This window comes from Triticum urartu, chromosome 7A (genome assembly GCF_056163025.1).
Source record: "Triticum urartu cultivar PI428250 chromosome 7A, HENAU_Tu73, whole genome shotgun sequence".
NCBI lineage: Eukaryota > Viridiplantae > Streptophyta > Magnoliopsida > Poales > Poaceae > Triticum > Triticum urartu.
This window is the reverse complement of record NC_141879.1, coordinates 194,730,234-194,746,727: the sequence shown is the minus strand read 5'-3', so window position 1 is coordinate 194,746,727 and position 16,494 is coordinate 194,730,234. Positions and strand designations below refer to the sequence as shown.

Here is a 16,494-nt window from a genome sequence, read left to right as displayed (position 1 = left end):
AACCACCAGTTTCAAGAAAAAGGGTAAAGGGAAGAAGGGGAACTTCAAGAAGAACAACAAGCAAGTTGCTGCTCAAGTGAAGAAGCCCAAGTCTGTACTTAAGCCGGAGACTGAGTGCTTCTACTACAAAGGGACTGGTCACTGGAAGCGGAACTGCCCCAAGTATTTGGCGGATAAGAAGGATGGCAAGGTGAACAAAGGTATATGTGATATACATGTTATTGATGTGTACCTTACTAATGCTCGCAGTAGTGCCTACGCCAGGAGGCCTCACCAGAGCGACGAAGGGACTGAGGAGTAAAAAGAATACTACTCTCCGATATATATAATCCTAAGACTCAAAACATTTTGTTTTAGACTCAACAACGTCAGCGATTCGATCAAGCAGGGGGCTCCTAAGTCGGGGATGGCTCTGATTACCAACTTGTAACACCCACAATGCGGATATATCTCCCACGTGTCGGGGCATGGCTTAGAGGCATAGCCGCATGGTAGGCATGTCGCAAGAGGGGTAATCTTTACACATCCCATGTACTGAATAAGAAAGGGATAAAGAGATGGCTTACACTCGCCACTTCACACAATACATAAATATATTATACATCATCCAAGGTACAATCAAAGGTCCGACTACGGAACCAAAATAAAAGAAGACAACCCCCAAAGCTAGATCCCCGATCGTCCCAACTAGGCTCCACTACTGAACAACAGGAAAGCGAAACAAAACAACGGAAAGATCTTCATCGAGCTCCCACTTGAGCTCGGTAGCGTCACCTGCACTGGTATCATCGGCACCTGCAACTGTTTGGAAGTATCTGTGAGCCACGAGGACTCAGCAATCTCACACCCGCGAGATCAAGACTATTTAAGCTTATGGGTAGGAAAAGGTAGTGAGGTGGAGCTGCAGCAAGCACTAGCATATATGGTGGCTAACTTACGCAAAAGAGAGCGAGAAGAAAAGTAAAGCACGGTCGAGAAGCTAATAGTGATCAAGAAGTGATCCTGAAGCTACTTACGTTCAAGCATAACACGAGACCGTGTTCATTTCCCGGACTCTGCCGAGAAGAGACCATCACGGCCACACACGCGGTTGATTCATTTTAATTAAGTTAAGTGTCAAGTTTTCTACAACCGGACATTAACAAATTCCCATCTGCCACATAACCGCGGGCCCGCCTTTCGAAAGTTCAAAACCCTGCAAGGGTGTCCCAACTTAGCCCATCACAAGCTCTCACGGTCAACGAAGGATATTCCTTCTCCTAGGAAGACCTGATCAGACTCGGAATCCCGGTTACAAGACATTTTGACAATGGTAAAACAAGACCAGCAAAGCCGCCCGGATGTGCCGACAAATCCTGATAGGAGCTGCACATATCTCGTTCTCAGGGCACACCGGATGAGCCAGACGTCGGGTTGGCATAGACCCTGGTTGCCCAGGGGGCGCCGGACATCGCTCAGGTTGGACCAACACTTAGAGAAGCACTGGCCCGGGGGGTTAAAATAAAGATGACCCTTGGGCTCCGGAAACCCAAGGGAAAAAGGCTAGGTGAGGCAAATGTAAAACCAAGGTTGGGCCTTGCTGGAGGAGTTTTATTCAAAGCGAACTGTCAAGGGGTTCCCATAACACCCAACCGCGTAAGGAACACAAAATCAAGGAACATAACACCGGTATGACGGATACTAGGGCGGCAAGAGTGGAACAAAACACCAGGCATAAAGCCGAGCCTTCCATGCTTTACCAAGTATATAGGTGCATTAAAGTAAATAAGATATAATAATGACATCCCAACAATATCCATGTTCCAACATGGAACAAACTTCATCTTCACCTGCAACTAGCAACGCTATAAGAGGGGCTGAGCAAAAGCGGTAACATAGCCAAACAACGGTTTGCTAGGAAAGGTGGGTTAGAGGCTTGACATGGCAATATGGGAGGCATGATATAGCAAGTGGTAGGTATCGCGACATAGCAATAGAGCGAACAACTAGCAAGCAAAGATAGAAGTGGTTTCGGGGGTATGGTCATCTTGCCTGAGATCCCGCAAGGAAAAAGAACGAAACCATGAAGAAGACAAACGGATGTAGTCGAACGGATCCTCACAAACGCGACGTTATCAGAACTAACCCGAAGAAGCAACACTGGAAAGAAGCAAACAACATAGTAAACAACTATCACATAAGCATGGCATGATGCACAACCAAGTATGATGCATGTCCGGCTTAATGAGGCATGGCATGGCAAAATGCACAAGCAAAACTACAAGTTAAGTGGAGCTCAATATGCAACGAGTTGCATATTAACGGAACACCACATCAATTATTTAGTTCTCTCTCGTTTATGTACCCAACAATATTAAATGTTGATTAACATGGCAAGAGGTGAAGCATAAAAGAAACTGTCTATCTAAGCAAGTTTAAATGAGGCCGGAACAACAAGCAACAAGTCCAGAAAAATCCTCATGAGCGTATATTAGATTTGATACTGTTCTGCCCTAAACCATATTTTAGAGTTGTTGAACATGCAAAGTAAATCCACCAAGTTAAACTATGCAATTTTCTACCCCATTTACATATAAAGTTTGTTAAGTTTGGAGCTACGGTTATTAAGTTATGAAATAAAGCATTTTAGCATGGCAATAGGCAAAATATATGCAAACATCAAGCTAAACATTTCAAACATGGGTGAAAGTTGAGAATTATGAATCTAGATGAAATTCTAAGCATTTTGCATATATAAATCATTTTAATCTGATGCACCATTTGTGAGTTATGATATGCATGAACTTGGAGGGTTTTTCTGCAAAACTGGCGTTCCGTGGATAAATCCTAAAATTGACCGGAGGAAAAAAATAGACACTGGGCCTAATCTGCTGGGCGCTGGGCTGGGGTGTTCTCACCATGGGCCATAGCAGGCCGGTTGGTGGAGAGGCCCAGGCAGGAGCTGGCGCTGGGCCAGGTGCGCGTGAGGCGGCCCACGCAGGCTGCCCGTTTCGGTCAACCCTGGCACGCGATAGGGGGCTCCGGCTCCGGCGGGTCATGGAATGGCAGCGGATGGCGACAGGGACCTGGTCCAGGGCGGCGGTTGCGTGGATCCGGCAGGGTCGATGGGCCGACACCGGTCATCTCCGGCAGCGGGGCGACATCCATGTTCCATTCCCTGAGAGAGAGATGAGGTGAGGTGAGATCCCGAGAGAGGAAGGAGACAAGGAGGAGAGGTAGTTGACGGGAGGCGCGACCTAAAGGAGGCAGTCGTCGGCGACGAGGTCCAGTGGCCGGAGACGGGCGGCGCGGGAAGGCTCCGGCCGGCGAGGCACGGAGGAGCCGGGCAGCGCAGGGGCTCGAGTTGCTCGGGAACGGGAGGAGCTCCTGCGGGAGCGGCGGCGCTGCTCGGGCTCGGGGCGGGCCCCGATGGGCTTGCCCGGGCCCGATCTGGGTTTGGCGGGCCCTCGCGGCTGGAGGGAGACCCAGGGGCGACGTGGCCTGCCCTGGTTGGCTGCGGGGCGCTCAGGAGATGGCTCGGCCAAACAGGAGGTGACAAGTGGCGGGGATGAGGTGGTTGCGCCGGAATTTGAGGGGGAGGCGGTTGGCCGTGGCTGGCGACGCGATTCGAGGGGAAGGGGTGGTGCTAGATCCGAGGGAGGAGGTCTAGGGGGTAGGGGAGGAGCTAGGTTGCCCAAAATGGCAGGAGGGGTCTATATATAAGGAAGGGGCTAGGGTTAGGAGGGATTAGGAGGGGTTTTCCTCCGTTTTCGGGCATCGGATCTCGATCCGACGGTTCGGAGCGGAGGGGATAAGTAGGTGGGCTATGTGGACTGTGCAAGTGGACTAGTGGGCTGGGAAGAGAGGAAGATGGGCAGCCCAGCACGTGTTTCCGGATCCCGGAAACGTCCGACGATAGACCGGCTACTATTGCCGCTATAGTTATCCGTCGGGGCGTCAAACAGACTCCGAATGCGATGAAACTTGGCAGACGGCCTACTGACAACATAACAACACCGCATGCCAACTTTCAACCCATTCCGAGAACATTTTTCGACCACTTATAAAATAATATTCCGGAGGGGCCCCGGGCGCGTGCAAGTGTGGTTGAGCTCAGTACGGACAACGGAGAGAACTGGGAGACCCGGACAAATGCAAGTTTTGAAACATGATGCAAATGCGCATGATGACATGATGAAATGCAACATGCAAGCAAATGACAAGGCAACAATAGCGAATAACTGGGAGACACCTGGCACAACGGTCTCGGGGCGTTACACCCCCCTCCACAGATTTCCACCTCAGTCATATCATTGTAGTGCTTAGGCGAAGCCCTGCGTCGGTAACTTCATCATCACCGTCATCACGCCGGCGTGCTGATGAAACTCTCCCTCGACCTCAGCTGGATCTAGAGTTCGTGGGATGTCACCGAGCTAAACGTGTGCAGATCGCGGAGGTGCCGTACTTTCGGTGCTAGGATCGGTCGGATCGTGAAGACGTACGACTACATCAACCGCATTGTCATAACGCTTCCGCTTTCGGTCTACGAGGGTACGTGGACAACACTCTCCCCTCTCGTTGCTATGCATCACCTAGATGGATCTTGCGTGTGCGTAGGATTTTTTTTTGAAATTACTGCGTTCCCCAACATATTTTAGGCAGCATTACACATCAAAAAATCTGTTTTTATAATTTACCTACTCGAGGACGAGCAAGAATTAAGTTTGGGGATGCCGATACGTCTCCAACGTATCTATAATTTTTGATTGTTCAATGCTGTTATATTATCAATCTTGGATGTTTTATATACACTTACAAGCAACTTTATTTCATTTTTTGGAACGAACCTATTAATTTAATGCCAAGTGCCGGTTCCTATTTTTGCTTGTTTTTTTACTTTGCATAATATCAATACCAAATAAAGTCCAAATGCCACAAAACTTTTTAGGGATTTTTTTTCTGGTGATAAGAGACCGCGGAAGCTTCGGGAGAAGCCAGAAGATGGTTGTGGGGCCCACTAGGCACCAGGGCGCGCCAGAGGCCCCATTCGTGCCCTGGTTGGTAGTGGGCCCCACAGGCACGTCTGGACCTATCTCCAACTCTATAAATACTCCAAAATCCCCAAAACCAATTATAGATACGTTGGAGACGTATCACCACTTCATCGAGTTCCTCGTCCATCAACTCCATGTTCTTAAGCATCTCCTCAAGATCGACATCGTCCATCGCTTGCGACCTTGATCGTCGCCGCCATGGAAGAAGGGAAAGCACTTGGATGAGCAGCTCCCCCGTCTTCCCTAAATCCCCTCGCCGCAGCATAGATTGCTACGCGTGGGTATGGCTATGGAAAAGGTAGATCTCACGTCGGCGAGGTGAGTCCCTGCCAGAGCATAGCAAACCCTAATTGAGAGGGTACTTTTTGGCAGCAAAGTAGGTCCCCCGCATTTTTTTGGGAATCAAGAGCTTTATCCACAAACGCGGGATTACAATACTTCATTGCACAAGCCGTAAGGAAGGATGTGATGTAGTTTATCCACAAATAACGCTTCCTAGAGGAATCACATTGCTTCGCGCTCCCAATTTCCTTTTTTTAGCACTCCCAAATTCCTATTTTTTTAGCACGCCCAAATCCCCGCAGTTGGTAATCTCCAGTTAGTTGGTTCCCAAATTCATTTTTCTTTTTGATAAACCCAAATTCCTTTTTTTTAGGGGTCCCAAAGTCTTTTTTGAGACCTATAGATGAAGATGGGCTGCCATGCGGCCCACAGGCCTCGAGTGGCCTTCTAAAGAAAATAACGTTTATTCACTCATCAAAAGAAGTGTCTAAAAAAAACTCATCAAAAGGAAAATAAGATATTTCACCGGTCCACCCAACCGCGCACCTTTCCCCTCCCCTCCCCAGGAAATCTCCAAGCCCTAGGACCTCCCCCCCTGGCACACGGAGCCCGCCGCCGCCGCCGCCACTACGAGCCAGAGGGCTCCTCCCCTCCTCCGCCGCCTCCCATGCCGCGCGAATCCCGCCGCCGCGACGACAAACCAGGGGGCTCCTCTCCTCCTCCGCCGCCTCCCATGCCGCGCGAACCCCGGCGCTGCGACGACAAACCAGGGGCTCCTCCCCTCCTCCGCCGCCTTCCATGCCGCGCGAACGCCGCCGCGGCGACGACAGACCAGAGCGCTCCTCCCTTCCTTGCATGCCGCTCGAGCGCCACCGCCCCGACCAGGGACACTCTTGGTTCCACTTTCGCCTCCCCAATGGCCAGCAAATCCCTGTCTACAAAGATAGGCAGGGAGTTCTCTTCACCGACCATTGTGGGCCGACACGACCCGTCGCAGATGTCTGCAATGAACTCTTCCCCGGCCTCATCCGCGATCCCCCACCGCCGTATGCGACATCTTTTATGCAGTGCCGTCTTTTCTCAGCGTATATCATATCTTCTCTTGTTTTGTTGAATGCTATGGCTATGGTCCTGACCAAACTTAATTGAATAGGGTCGCAGACCCTGAGTCCAAACGCCCCGAGGAAGATCAAAAAACGCCCACTCCAAACCCGCAATATGTCGATGATCTGCTGAACAAAGCCTATGCTGACCACAAACTGCAGCTGGCTCAAAGGTATGCGCTTTTTATCCGAGCTTTTTGTGCCAGTGCTGCTGAAATCATCACATGGTGTGAATGAAAAAGAAAAACCACAATGTAATACTTTGCTGCAAATAATCCACAATTAGCAATGCAACACCAACTTATGGATCACAAATAAAAAGTAGACATTATAGACCAAAGTAGATTCTTTATCAGATACATGCCTCACTGTAAAACTGTGCATAGCCACCTACCATTTTCATCAATAGACATGGGTTTATAATAAGACTGTGCATAGCTAGCTATCATCTTTCATCAATGTACATGGGTGTAGATAAGATTATTTATATCTACAGTTTTGCTAAAGCACATCTAGATGTGCCCTAAGTATTTCACATCTAAGTCATATGTCATTGATTTTACGTGAAGATTCATGCAAGCATTTTCTTTTGTCCTTTTTCTGTTCCTTTCTAATTTGATTGAGTCATTTAGATGTGCAATAACTAGTGCACATCTAGATGTGCCCTAGACAAACCCATCTATCTAATAGAAGTCACGTTTACTTTCTTCTTTCTTTACTCTCTTTAAACCACACTTTCTTTTGTGCACGACAATGTCCCTCTATTTTATTTCAGGCCTAAGGAGTTGCTTGACAGTACAACACTGGTGGAATCATCCATCACTAATGCTGCTTCTTCCTCTCTGCCAGAGTCACCATCGTATGCATGAACCTCTCTCTCTCTCTCTCTCCTTTGTTGAAATCATGAGTTGTTTCCCTGTGATCTTTTCCATGGGGAGGGACTGTTGATAGTAGGCACGGGTGAACTAATTCTGTAATGCATGAACTAGCAATTTGTTTTTGTCCCATTTTCTTTCATATTTCTCATCTTGTGAAATCAAATTTTTTGTGTTCCATTTCAGGTGCGAGGTGCCAGATATCTTGGAATCGGAGCTCAACACTACCCCCTCATTGTCTTCATGTGTCTTTTCATTGACGCCTACTGGTCTACTTATTAAATATTTTGTCAGAGTTGATAAGGAGGGACGTTTTCATACATATCCTGATCGCGGTGGACCCTTTCAGAGTTTGCATGAAGCTCAACAAGCTATTGACTCACATCATGTTGTTGAGCGAAATAACTTGTAAGTCTATCAACTTCCTTAGATTTTTGTTTCAGTCTGTGTGTTCTCATTTAGATAACGAGGCTACATTAATTTTGAAGTTTTGGAGATTTTTTGAGTTACGGGAATATTTTCTGTTACTGTTAAAAAGTTGAAATAGTAAGCAGATCTTAAAATTCAGAAGATATATATAGATGTTATGCTATAGGTATATTTATTTTTACTTGACCCTTAACTTGTGCAATTGGGTAGCTAATAGCCGCCGCACCCACATGATAAAGATGGCGATAGCCAGGCACACTTATTAAACAAAAGGTTGATATTTCTTCACATAAGATATGCGTTGAGAACTTAGTTTTGTAAGCATGTCGTGAGTTCAGTTTTGTTTTGCCTTTTGTTGCTTATTACTACCATGAGTTTTGTCATTAACAGCGCTCTATATGTAAACTAGGTGCATGAATGGACTTTCATCTAGGGAGAAGTCTGTGCGGTATGCTTTATACTGGCCTCATGATGGCACAAGAAGAAATTCTGCAGCAGCCTTTGCTGCCATGAAGACCCGTCGCCCTAAACAGGAAGTTATTAAAGCTCTACTGGACAAGTACAACGAGGACAATGATCTTTTGGGGGTATGCTCTCTCCCTCCCTCAGTCTCTCTTGTGCTTGTTTGCATGGGTCGAATGCCATCATATTCATGTCCATACTCAATTTTAGGATCTTGCATATCGACTAGAAGAAATAGTGAGATATAAACCATGTTTTGACGGGAAAGACTGTGATTATAGGTCATATTCACATTTGAATATGACCATAAAGACTAAAGGAGCCGATGATCCCCGCAAGAAGCTGTATTTTGCTGAAGTCACTTGTATGAGAGGCGAACATGAAGAGTATGTGCTCACCTGTATCTGCGCAGTTGAACCTGATGCCAATGGTATTCTGTACTTACTTTATTATTTGCTTTGAGTTTTACGGTGTTCATTCCTCAAATTTGTTGTTGCACTCCTTTTAAAGGTGAATGCCTTGTGTGTGGAGATCAAATGAAGCACCCCATTGATGCTAAATACAACCATGGTCGCTCCACGCCAATCTTTAGATGTTGTTCCCATGCAGATGCAAAAGCCTTGGGTGACGAGGTATGATAATTTACTAGCCTCCTAAGCCGAACTTTTTCTTATGTTTAATTGAGTATTGTGGGGACTGCGCGATATTTTCTTAGCATGTTTCCTTATATTCAGTCAGTGGCGGTGCCAGGATCCAAGCCTTTTGTTGTCAATCTTTTTAAATGGAATCATTTTTTGGACAAAATAAACAGGAACATAAAAGACTGTACTTCATTTTACACATATTTCTGGTTGCAGCCCTTTGACAAATTTATCAATTTATCATTGGTGTCATTACCAAACATAAGATCTAAGAAGTGACAAAACAAGCCTTTTACTTACTATGAAAAACAAGATCTTAATTTCTTAGTACGAGAAAAAAATTGGAAGAGGAAGAAGATATAACATCCAAATGGAAGAAAAAGGACCTCGTGCTAGACTCCTGGTGCACTCGCCGGTCGCCAGAGGTACATTACTGCAGAGAGTAGGAGACTGGCTGAGGAGGCGGCCGTGCTCACGGTGGTGATTCCGGGCGGCGGGGCGGCGTCAACGCTTGGCGTGCAACATGCGCATCCGTGCATGATGTGCTCCTCCATGCCGGCGTTATGCCCCTGTTGGCCATTAGGGATTACATGGGAAGGTGAAAAAGAGAGAAGTAGTAGTAGAAAGAGTAATCACGGGATTTGAGAATCCACTGATTATTGAAGTTATAATTTGGACGTCTGTGTGTACTTTCCTTTGCTATATGGGCCAGGCAAATCACAGGCAAACCAGATAACAGATGGGCCTGTCTTGGTCAGTTTCCAGAACCTGTTTCTTAGCGCTGGGGTACGGAGACGTGGTGGTCTTCGATGTTCCAAATTGCTGTGTAGTTGCTGACTACCCAGCTGTTACATTGGATTAATGACCTCTTGATGGCAAACCAACAATAATTGCCATCCTAAGTTATTTTGTTCCTTAAGAAAGTGATTAAATCCTTGATTCATTAAAATGAGACCATACAACAATTTACAGAGCTAGCAAGATACCTATAATGGTGATCTTTTGAGTATCAACCAACCTTACAAGTATCCTGTCAAAACATGGTTTATAGCCACTAAGTTTCCAACAACATTAGTATGGCATCATGATGGAGCAACTCAGTTTTAAGCAAACCTAGCAAGATACCTAGTATCAAGAAAGATTTGTAGCTTGTTCTTATAGGATATACAAAATGATTTCTAACAGCAAACAAACATCTTAGGCCAATTTAAAGACAGGGTTTTACCTACTATGAAAGCATCATTTTATTTTCAATTGTGCAGGGTCGAATTCCTTGATGAGATAGCCTGTCCATTTGATTGTGACACTTTAAAGTTTTGCTGCTTATTGTTAATATCATATTTCCTCCCCATTTTGCAGTTAATTACCGTGCATGATGAGGCTTGGCTGGAAAAGGAGGAAGCTAGGGTGAGACGAGTGTTCGAGGAAGTGGCTGAGGATATCAAGAAGGAGAAAGCGGCGAAACTGGCCGAGGCTATCAAGGAGGAGAAAGCAGCGAAGCTGGCTAAGGCTATCAAGGGGGAGAATGCGTTAAAGGAAGTGAATGAGGCTACGGAGGTGGGCACCATAGGGCATGGCCATGCAAAGAGCGCCAAGTATGTAGTACCGGCTAGACGAAAATGAGTTGCTTCTCAATTCATGGTTACTGTCGATGGTGTCTCTTTCTCTCTCTGCTGCACGTACGGATGGTTGTGCAATGCGAATGCTCAACACACCCCTTAGCAGACACGCTTCAGCATGCTTTTGCTCAAGGCCCAAGAGACCTGCAGAGATGACCACATATGAGAATCCTTGGCTGAAATCGCCGAAATGTCTGGCTGAAACTAGTTATGTACGTACTACAAGAACTGAAATTCTTCTGCTATCGAACCACAGTCTACTCTATCCGTCTCAAATTACCTTGCCTTTGCCCAAGTCAAATTTTATAGTCTAACCATGTTCTCCCTCCGTTTTTTTAGTTCGCATATAAGATTTGGTCAAAGTCAAACTTCATAAACTTTTACTAACTTTATAAAACAAAATATCAACATTCATAATATGAAATCAGTATTACTATATGCATCATGATATCAATTTTCATAGCATATAGGTTTAGTATTGTAGATGTTGATATCTTTTGATATATATTTGGTCAAACTTTGCATCGCTTGACTTTGATCAAATCTTATATACAGACTAAAAAGAAGTCAACGGAGGGAGCATATAGGAAAAAGAGGTCAAACATGCACACCAGCGGTAGGTGGATTTGTCACACTTCTCCACTTATCTCCCGCCTGCCCCTCTCGTACGGGTGCTCAGCGTACTCTTTTATCTCCTTTCCTTGCATACCACTGTGGTCGACGCAGCATCCTACCATGAAATCTTCAACGCCATCGGTCTGCAAGCATCACCGTTGTTGGCTAGAACTGGCAGCCCGGCAAGATCCGGCTAAATTTCATGTTTTAACCCTTTTTGTGTACTTTAGCTGGATCTGACCCGGTTACATTTTTTTCCGGAATTTAATCCTTTTGGATACCGCCAAGGTCTGTAGCGGTAGCTTTTGACAGCCAACCGTTACCCTCCAGCGGTAGGTGGCATAGACGGCCGTTTGGCCGTTAACGGCCGATGACGTGGCAAAGTACCCTACCGCCGTGGTTCTTGGCGGTAGGGTAGCAGAGCCAACCGCTGGGCTCCATGACAGTAGGTTCCTGGATAAGTGAGGGGTGGGGGTTGTGCTCTCCCACCCACTCAGTCACACAAGGTCTAGCCCTACGACCTTGTACTTTCTCGTCCTGTAGGTACTGCTTGAACTCGGCGAGGCAGAGCTTCACCGAATTCAGAGACATGCCCAGCAGAACATGCACCCACAGCGCATTCAAATGCCTCCATTAAGAAACCTATTCCAGCCACACGTCGGTTCACGAGCGGGTCTATATTGGTACTGTAATAACAAGTGTTAGTGGTTACTTTACTTAAATTTAATTAGCTCGGTGCATTGGCTCGTTTTATCAGTGCCGCAGGATCAACATGCACAACAATTAGAATTATTATTCTCAGAACACACACGATCATCACATTTTTGCACTTCCACACAGATAATACTATCAAATTTGAACTGTTTTCTATGGTTGCTGTCCTCTGCATCATCATGTCGTGTTTCCCAGCTTGTAAGATTCAGAACCAACAAATAAGATTCAAATAATAAGTACAACAAAGATGCCTACACATCTCATTGATTCCTAGCTTGCAAGATTCGGAACCAATAAATAAGATTTAAATAATAAGTACAACAAAGATGCCTGCACATCTCATTCAATCCCAGCTTGCAAGATTCAGAACCAACAAATAAGATTCAAATAATAAGTACAACAAAGATGCCTACACATCTCATTGATTCCCTGCTTGCAAGATCCAGAACCAACCCATTAGAGCCTTTTGATAAAGTGAATATCGAGATTAAATCCATCTTGGCTAGCCGTGTCATACAACCCAAGAACTTGGCGAATGCTCTTGACCATCACAACATCTGTACTTGAGTATTCCTGTTTTGCACAACACAGATAAGAAAGAGCATGATTACTATAATTGTGGCACTGCTTGAACTCAACCTGCAGCTCCACTCGATGATTCAATTCATGCGACTTTTTCTGCAGTTCACCTAAAATGAAGCAAAGATTGCATCATTCAGCTAGCAAGAAGTACTTGCTCCCGTGAGCTGGCAGTTTCTTCTTTAGTAGTTGCACTAAAATTGAGGAACATTAAGGTTGGTTGTCCGGCTCATGTAAGGTGCAACTATAATTTTCTTATCCTTTTGTGCAATTCCACTAAAATAAAGTGTCATTATGGTGACAGTGACGACTCATCTTGCAAAAGCTAATAAAATGTTGCACGAGATTACCAGCAGAATTTGACGGAGATTTTTGAAACTCCAATCACCATTTTGTGAAGTTCTACCAAAATTAAGAGATGTTGCCCAAGTGACATTTTAGTTGAACTGCACAAGACACTCATTCCAAAAAAAATGTTTTGTGCAGTTCACCAAAAGGTCACAATAGCAACAAGGTGAAATGGATATCCCTGTCTGCACAAAAAGATAGAAAGAAAACAGTTGCTGGTCAATAACAAGATACGAATCATACACGAAATGAAAAGAAGCATCTTGATTATGCTCATGGCAATCATGTGTGACGCCCCAAGACCGGAGCTTCAGATGCTTTCCTTGATTTCCGAGTTGTCGTCATGTGTTTTGTTTTGCTTGTTGCGTTCCTCTTTGCATCATGTGCCTTGCATCATGTCATCATGCCATTATGCCATTTCCTTTTTTTAAAAAACTCAACAAAATAAAATGCACAGATCTTTGATCTATTTAAATTGAGGGAACTCACATGGTGATTTATCTATATAACCTATCCTCCCAATATACTAGGGAGCTATAATAAATATTTCGTTCTTTTGGAAATTACCATAACACACCTGCAATATTCCCCATGCCTTTTCTACTTCTAGTGGGACGTCAAAGCCTTTCCCAATAATTCTTTTCCCTTTTATCGGGGTTCCTCCAAAAATCTGAACATTTATGGACCTTTCTTTTACCAAGTCCCAGTTCAAACCCATTCGAATTAAATTCAAATGAGTTTGAATTTATATCTTTCAATCATGCCATTTATATTTTTTTGGTACAAGCTCATTTTTGTGAGTCCGGGGAATTTATCCGTGTGTCCAACTTCTTCCCCTACCCTCCTCTTTCTTTTTTTCTTCTCTTGAATTCTTTTTTGCTTGGGCCTAGTCCTGCCAGGCTGGCCCATTTGCGCTGAGGCCTCTAAGGCCCAGCCCGCGTGCCCTAACCCTAGGCCTCGGCCTCTCCTCTCGATCCCCATCTTTCCCTCCTTCGTTCCCACGCGCGCCGCCATCTCTCTCCCTGCTCGATAACCCCCACCTCTCGCTCCCGTGCCCGATCGACCAAGCGCCTCCAAGGGCGACGCCCGTCCCCGAGTAGCGATCCCCTCGCTTGTCCTCCTCCAGACCCCGTCGCTCTCCTGCCTCCTGCCTCCCACGCGCCTCCTTCCTCAGCGCCAAGCCGCCACCGCGACCGTCCTCTGCTCTACCCCGCCACCAGCAAGCAGCCGCCCTCGCCCATTCGACCTGCTCCCGCTGTCCACCCCGCCGCGCCGTGCCAGCGGCCGCCGTCGCTGACGACCTCCACCAGGAGCCCGCGACCCGTACACCTCCTCCCGGCCTTCCCTCCTCTGCTCCATTCACGCTTCTGCTCGTCCCACTCGTAGTGGCCGCCGCCGCGGAGCTTCGAGTCTCTGGCAGCAACAGATGCAGGTCCGGGCAGCCCTGCACCATATCCACCGTCCCGCCCTCGAGGACGACCCCGCGCCCCGTCTCCTTCGTCCGCATCCCCTCCATCACTGCGCCTCCTGCTCCGCCAGCCATCTCCGCCGTCCTCGCCCTGTATCCAGCCGGAGCTTGCCTTCCAGCTCCGGATCCACACCTCCCGCGCTCATTCCCGGCACCGCGGGAGTGTTGCGACGTCTTCCACCCAAAAGCCGTCATGGCAGGCTTTGTGTCGTGTCTTGATCTCCTGTTCACGTTGACTGGAAGACCACAAGAGACCTCTTCGTCTCCTGCACACGTTGTTGGTCAACAGTTTGATGCACACCAAGTACCTTTCGGATGCGTCAAGGCCGCCTTGGAAATCTCCAAGTACACCACCGACAAGATCACACGGATGCTCGAACGAGTGCTGAACGAAATGCCAAGTACCACGATGACCATCGGCATGTATCCCTACACCGCATCGGAACGCCGAGTTTCCTCTTCGGATGTGTGTATGACTATCAGGGCCAAAAGACCCTTACACCATTATCGTCTCCAAAGAACCGTGTAACGGAACCGTTAAGTTCGACTACGACTCGTGTACGGCTACGCGGGATTCCTCGGACGCCGAGTTCAACGATGCATCAAGTTCCTCGCCGTGACCCCGAACATCTACGGAAACCCGTGCAACGATAAACATGTACCACTACTGCCGCCCGTACTTCTACAAAATGTGTACCACAACCATCGCCGAAGACCCATGAACGACTAACGATGACCCTCCAACTTCATACATGATTGCTATGTGCCACTACCGTCGACGTGAACCACTACTTCCACTACGGCATGAGTACAACTACTACCACTACAAACGTGGCGAGAACGTCTACTTCCGCTATGAACTTGATCCGTTCCGAAAAGTCTCGCCTCGAAGGTATAACCCCGAGACGACGCCCGTGAACGAATGAATGCATGTTGGATGAGATGCACCCTTTGTCTGCACCGTGTCTGTATTGTCACTCGTTTCCATGCCACTAACTCGTGGGAACCCGGTAGTCGGGAGCACCCCACCATCTTGCTCAACTCGCTCACGCCCCATCTTTTTCACCGGCATCTCAATCGAGTTACTAGAACCGGAACGTTGCCGTGGCACCGTTTTGTTATCATCGCCGTGGCACCCTTTCTTTCCACCACGGTGACAAATGCTTCATAATGCTCATGTCAACTTTTTCATAAAATTGCATAAACTTGCACATGTCATCCGCATCATGTTAACAACATTAAGAGGTTTAAAATTGTTGTTTTGCATTAAATTGCTAAATGCACATGAGGATTTACTGGAATTGTTGTTTGTTGTTCTGGCCTCATTTAAACTTGACTAGATAGTTAGTTTACTTATGCTTCACCCTCTTGCCATGTTTAACAACATTTAATATTGTTGGGTACATAACCGAGAGAGAACTAAATAAGTCATGTGGTGTTCCGTCAATATGCAACTCGTTGCATATTGAGCTCCACTTAATTTATAGGATTGTTTGTGCATTTTGCCATACAATGCCTCATTAAACCGGACATGCATCATACTTGGTTCTGCATCATGCCATGTTTATGTGATGGTTGTTTACCATGTTGCTTGCTTCTTTCCGGGTTGCTTCTCTCGTTAGTTTCGGTTTCGTTTCGGAGTTGTGAGGTTTCGTTCGACTACGTCCGTTTATCTTCTTCATGGACTCGTTCTTCTTCCTTGCGGGATCTCAGGCAAGATGACCATACCCTCGGAATCACTTCTATCTTTGCTTGCTAGTTGTTCGCTCTATTGCTATGTCACGATACCTACCACTTGCTATATCATGCCTCCCATGTTGCCATGTCCAGCCTCTAACCCACCTTGTCCTAGCAAACCGTTGTTTGGCTATGTTACCGCTTTGCTCAGCCCCTCTTATAGCGTTGCTAGTTGCAGGTGAAGATGAAGTTTGTTCCATGTTGGAACATGGATATGTTGGGATATCACAATATCTCTTATTTAATTAATGCATCTATATACTTGGTAAAGGGTGGAAGGCTCGGCCTTATGTCTGGTGTTTTGTCCACTCTTGCCGCCCTAGTTTTTGTCATACCGGTGTTATGTTCCTTAATTTTGCGTTCCTTATACGGTTGGGTGTTATGGGAACCCCTTGACAGTTCGCTTTGAATAAAACTCCTCCAGCAAGGCCCAACCTTGGTTTTACATTTGCCTCACCTAGCATTTTTCCCTTGGGTTTCCGGAGCCCGAGGGTCATCTTTATTTTAACCCCCCCGGGCCAGTGCTTCTCTAAGTGTTGGTCCAACCTGAGCGATGTCTGGCGCCCCCTGGGCAACTAGGGTCTATGCC

At 46.5% G+C, this 16,494-nt stretch overlaps 1 protein-coding gene and 1 long non-coding RNA gene across 2 annotated transcripts; one reads left to right on the top strand and one right to left on the bottom strand.

Moving 5' to 3' along the window:
• Positions 1–562: 562 nt before the first annotated feature.
• On the bottom strand, positions 563–3,163 carry LOC125523018 (uncharacterized). The gene is made up of 2 exons (XR_007290082.2): positions 2,898–3,163; positions 563–2,120 (listed from the first exon to the last, which is right to left on the bottom strand). It is a non-coding gene; the product is annotated as an uncharacterized LOC125523018 (long non-coding RNA).
• A 2,693-nt stretch (positions 3,164–5,856) lies between these two features.
• Positions 5,857–10,723, top strand: LOC125521307 (uncharacterized). The gene is made up of 8 exons (XM_048686360.2): positions 5,857–6,361; positions 6,469–6,591; positions 7,194–7,277; positions 7,480–7,701; positions 8,132–8,309; positions 8,395–8,614; positions 8,695–8,816; positions 10,185–10,723. Exons 1-8 carry the CDS (start codon positions 6,114–6,116, stop codon positions 10,446–10,448), a joined length of 1,461 nt encoding a protein of 486 aa, XP_048542317.2. The 5' UTR covers positions 5,857–6,113; the 3' UTR covers positions 10,449–10,723.
• Positions 10,724–16,494: the final 5,771 nt, after the last annotated feature.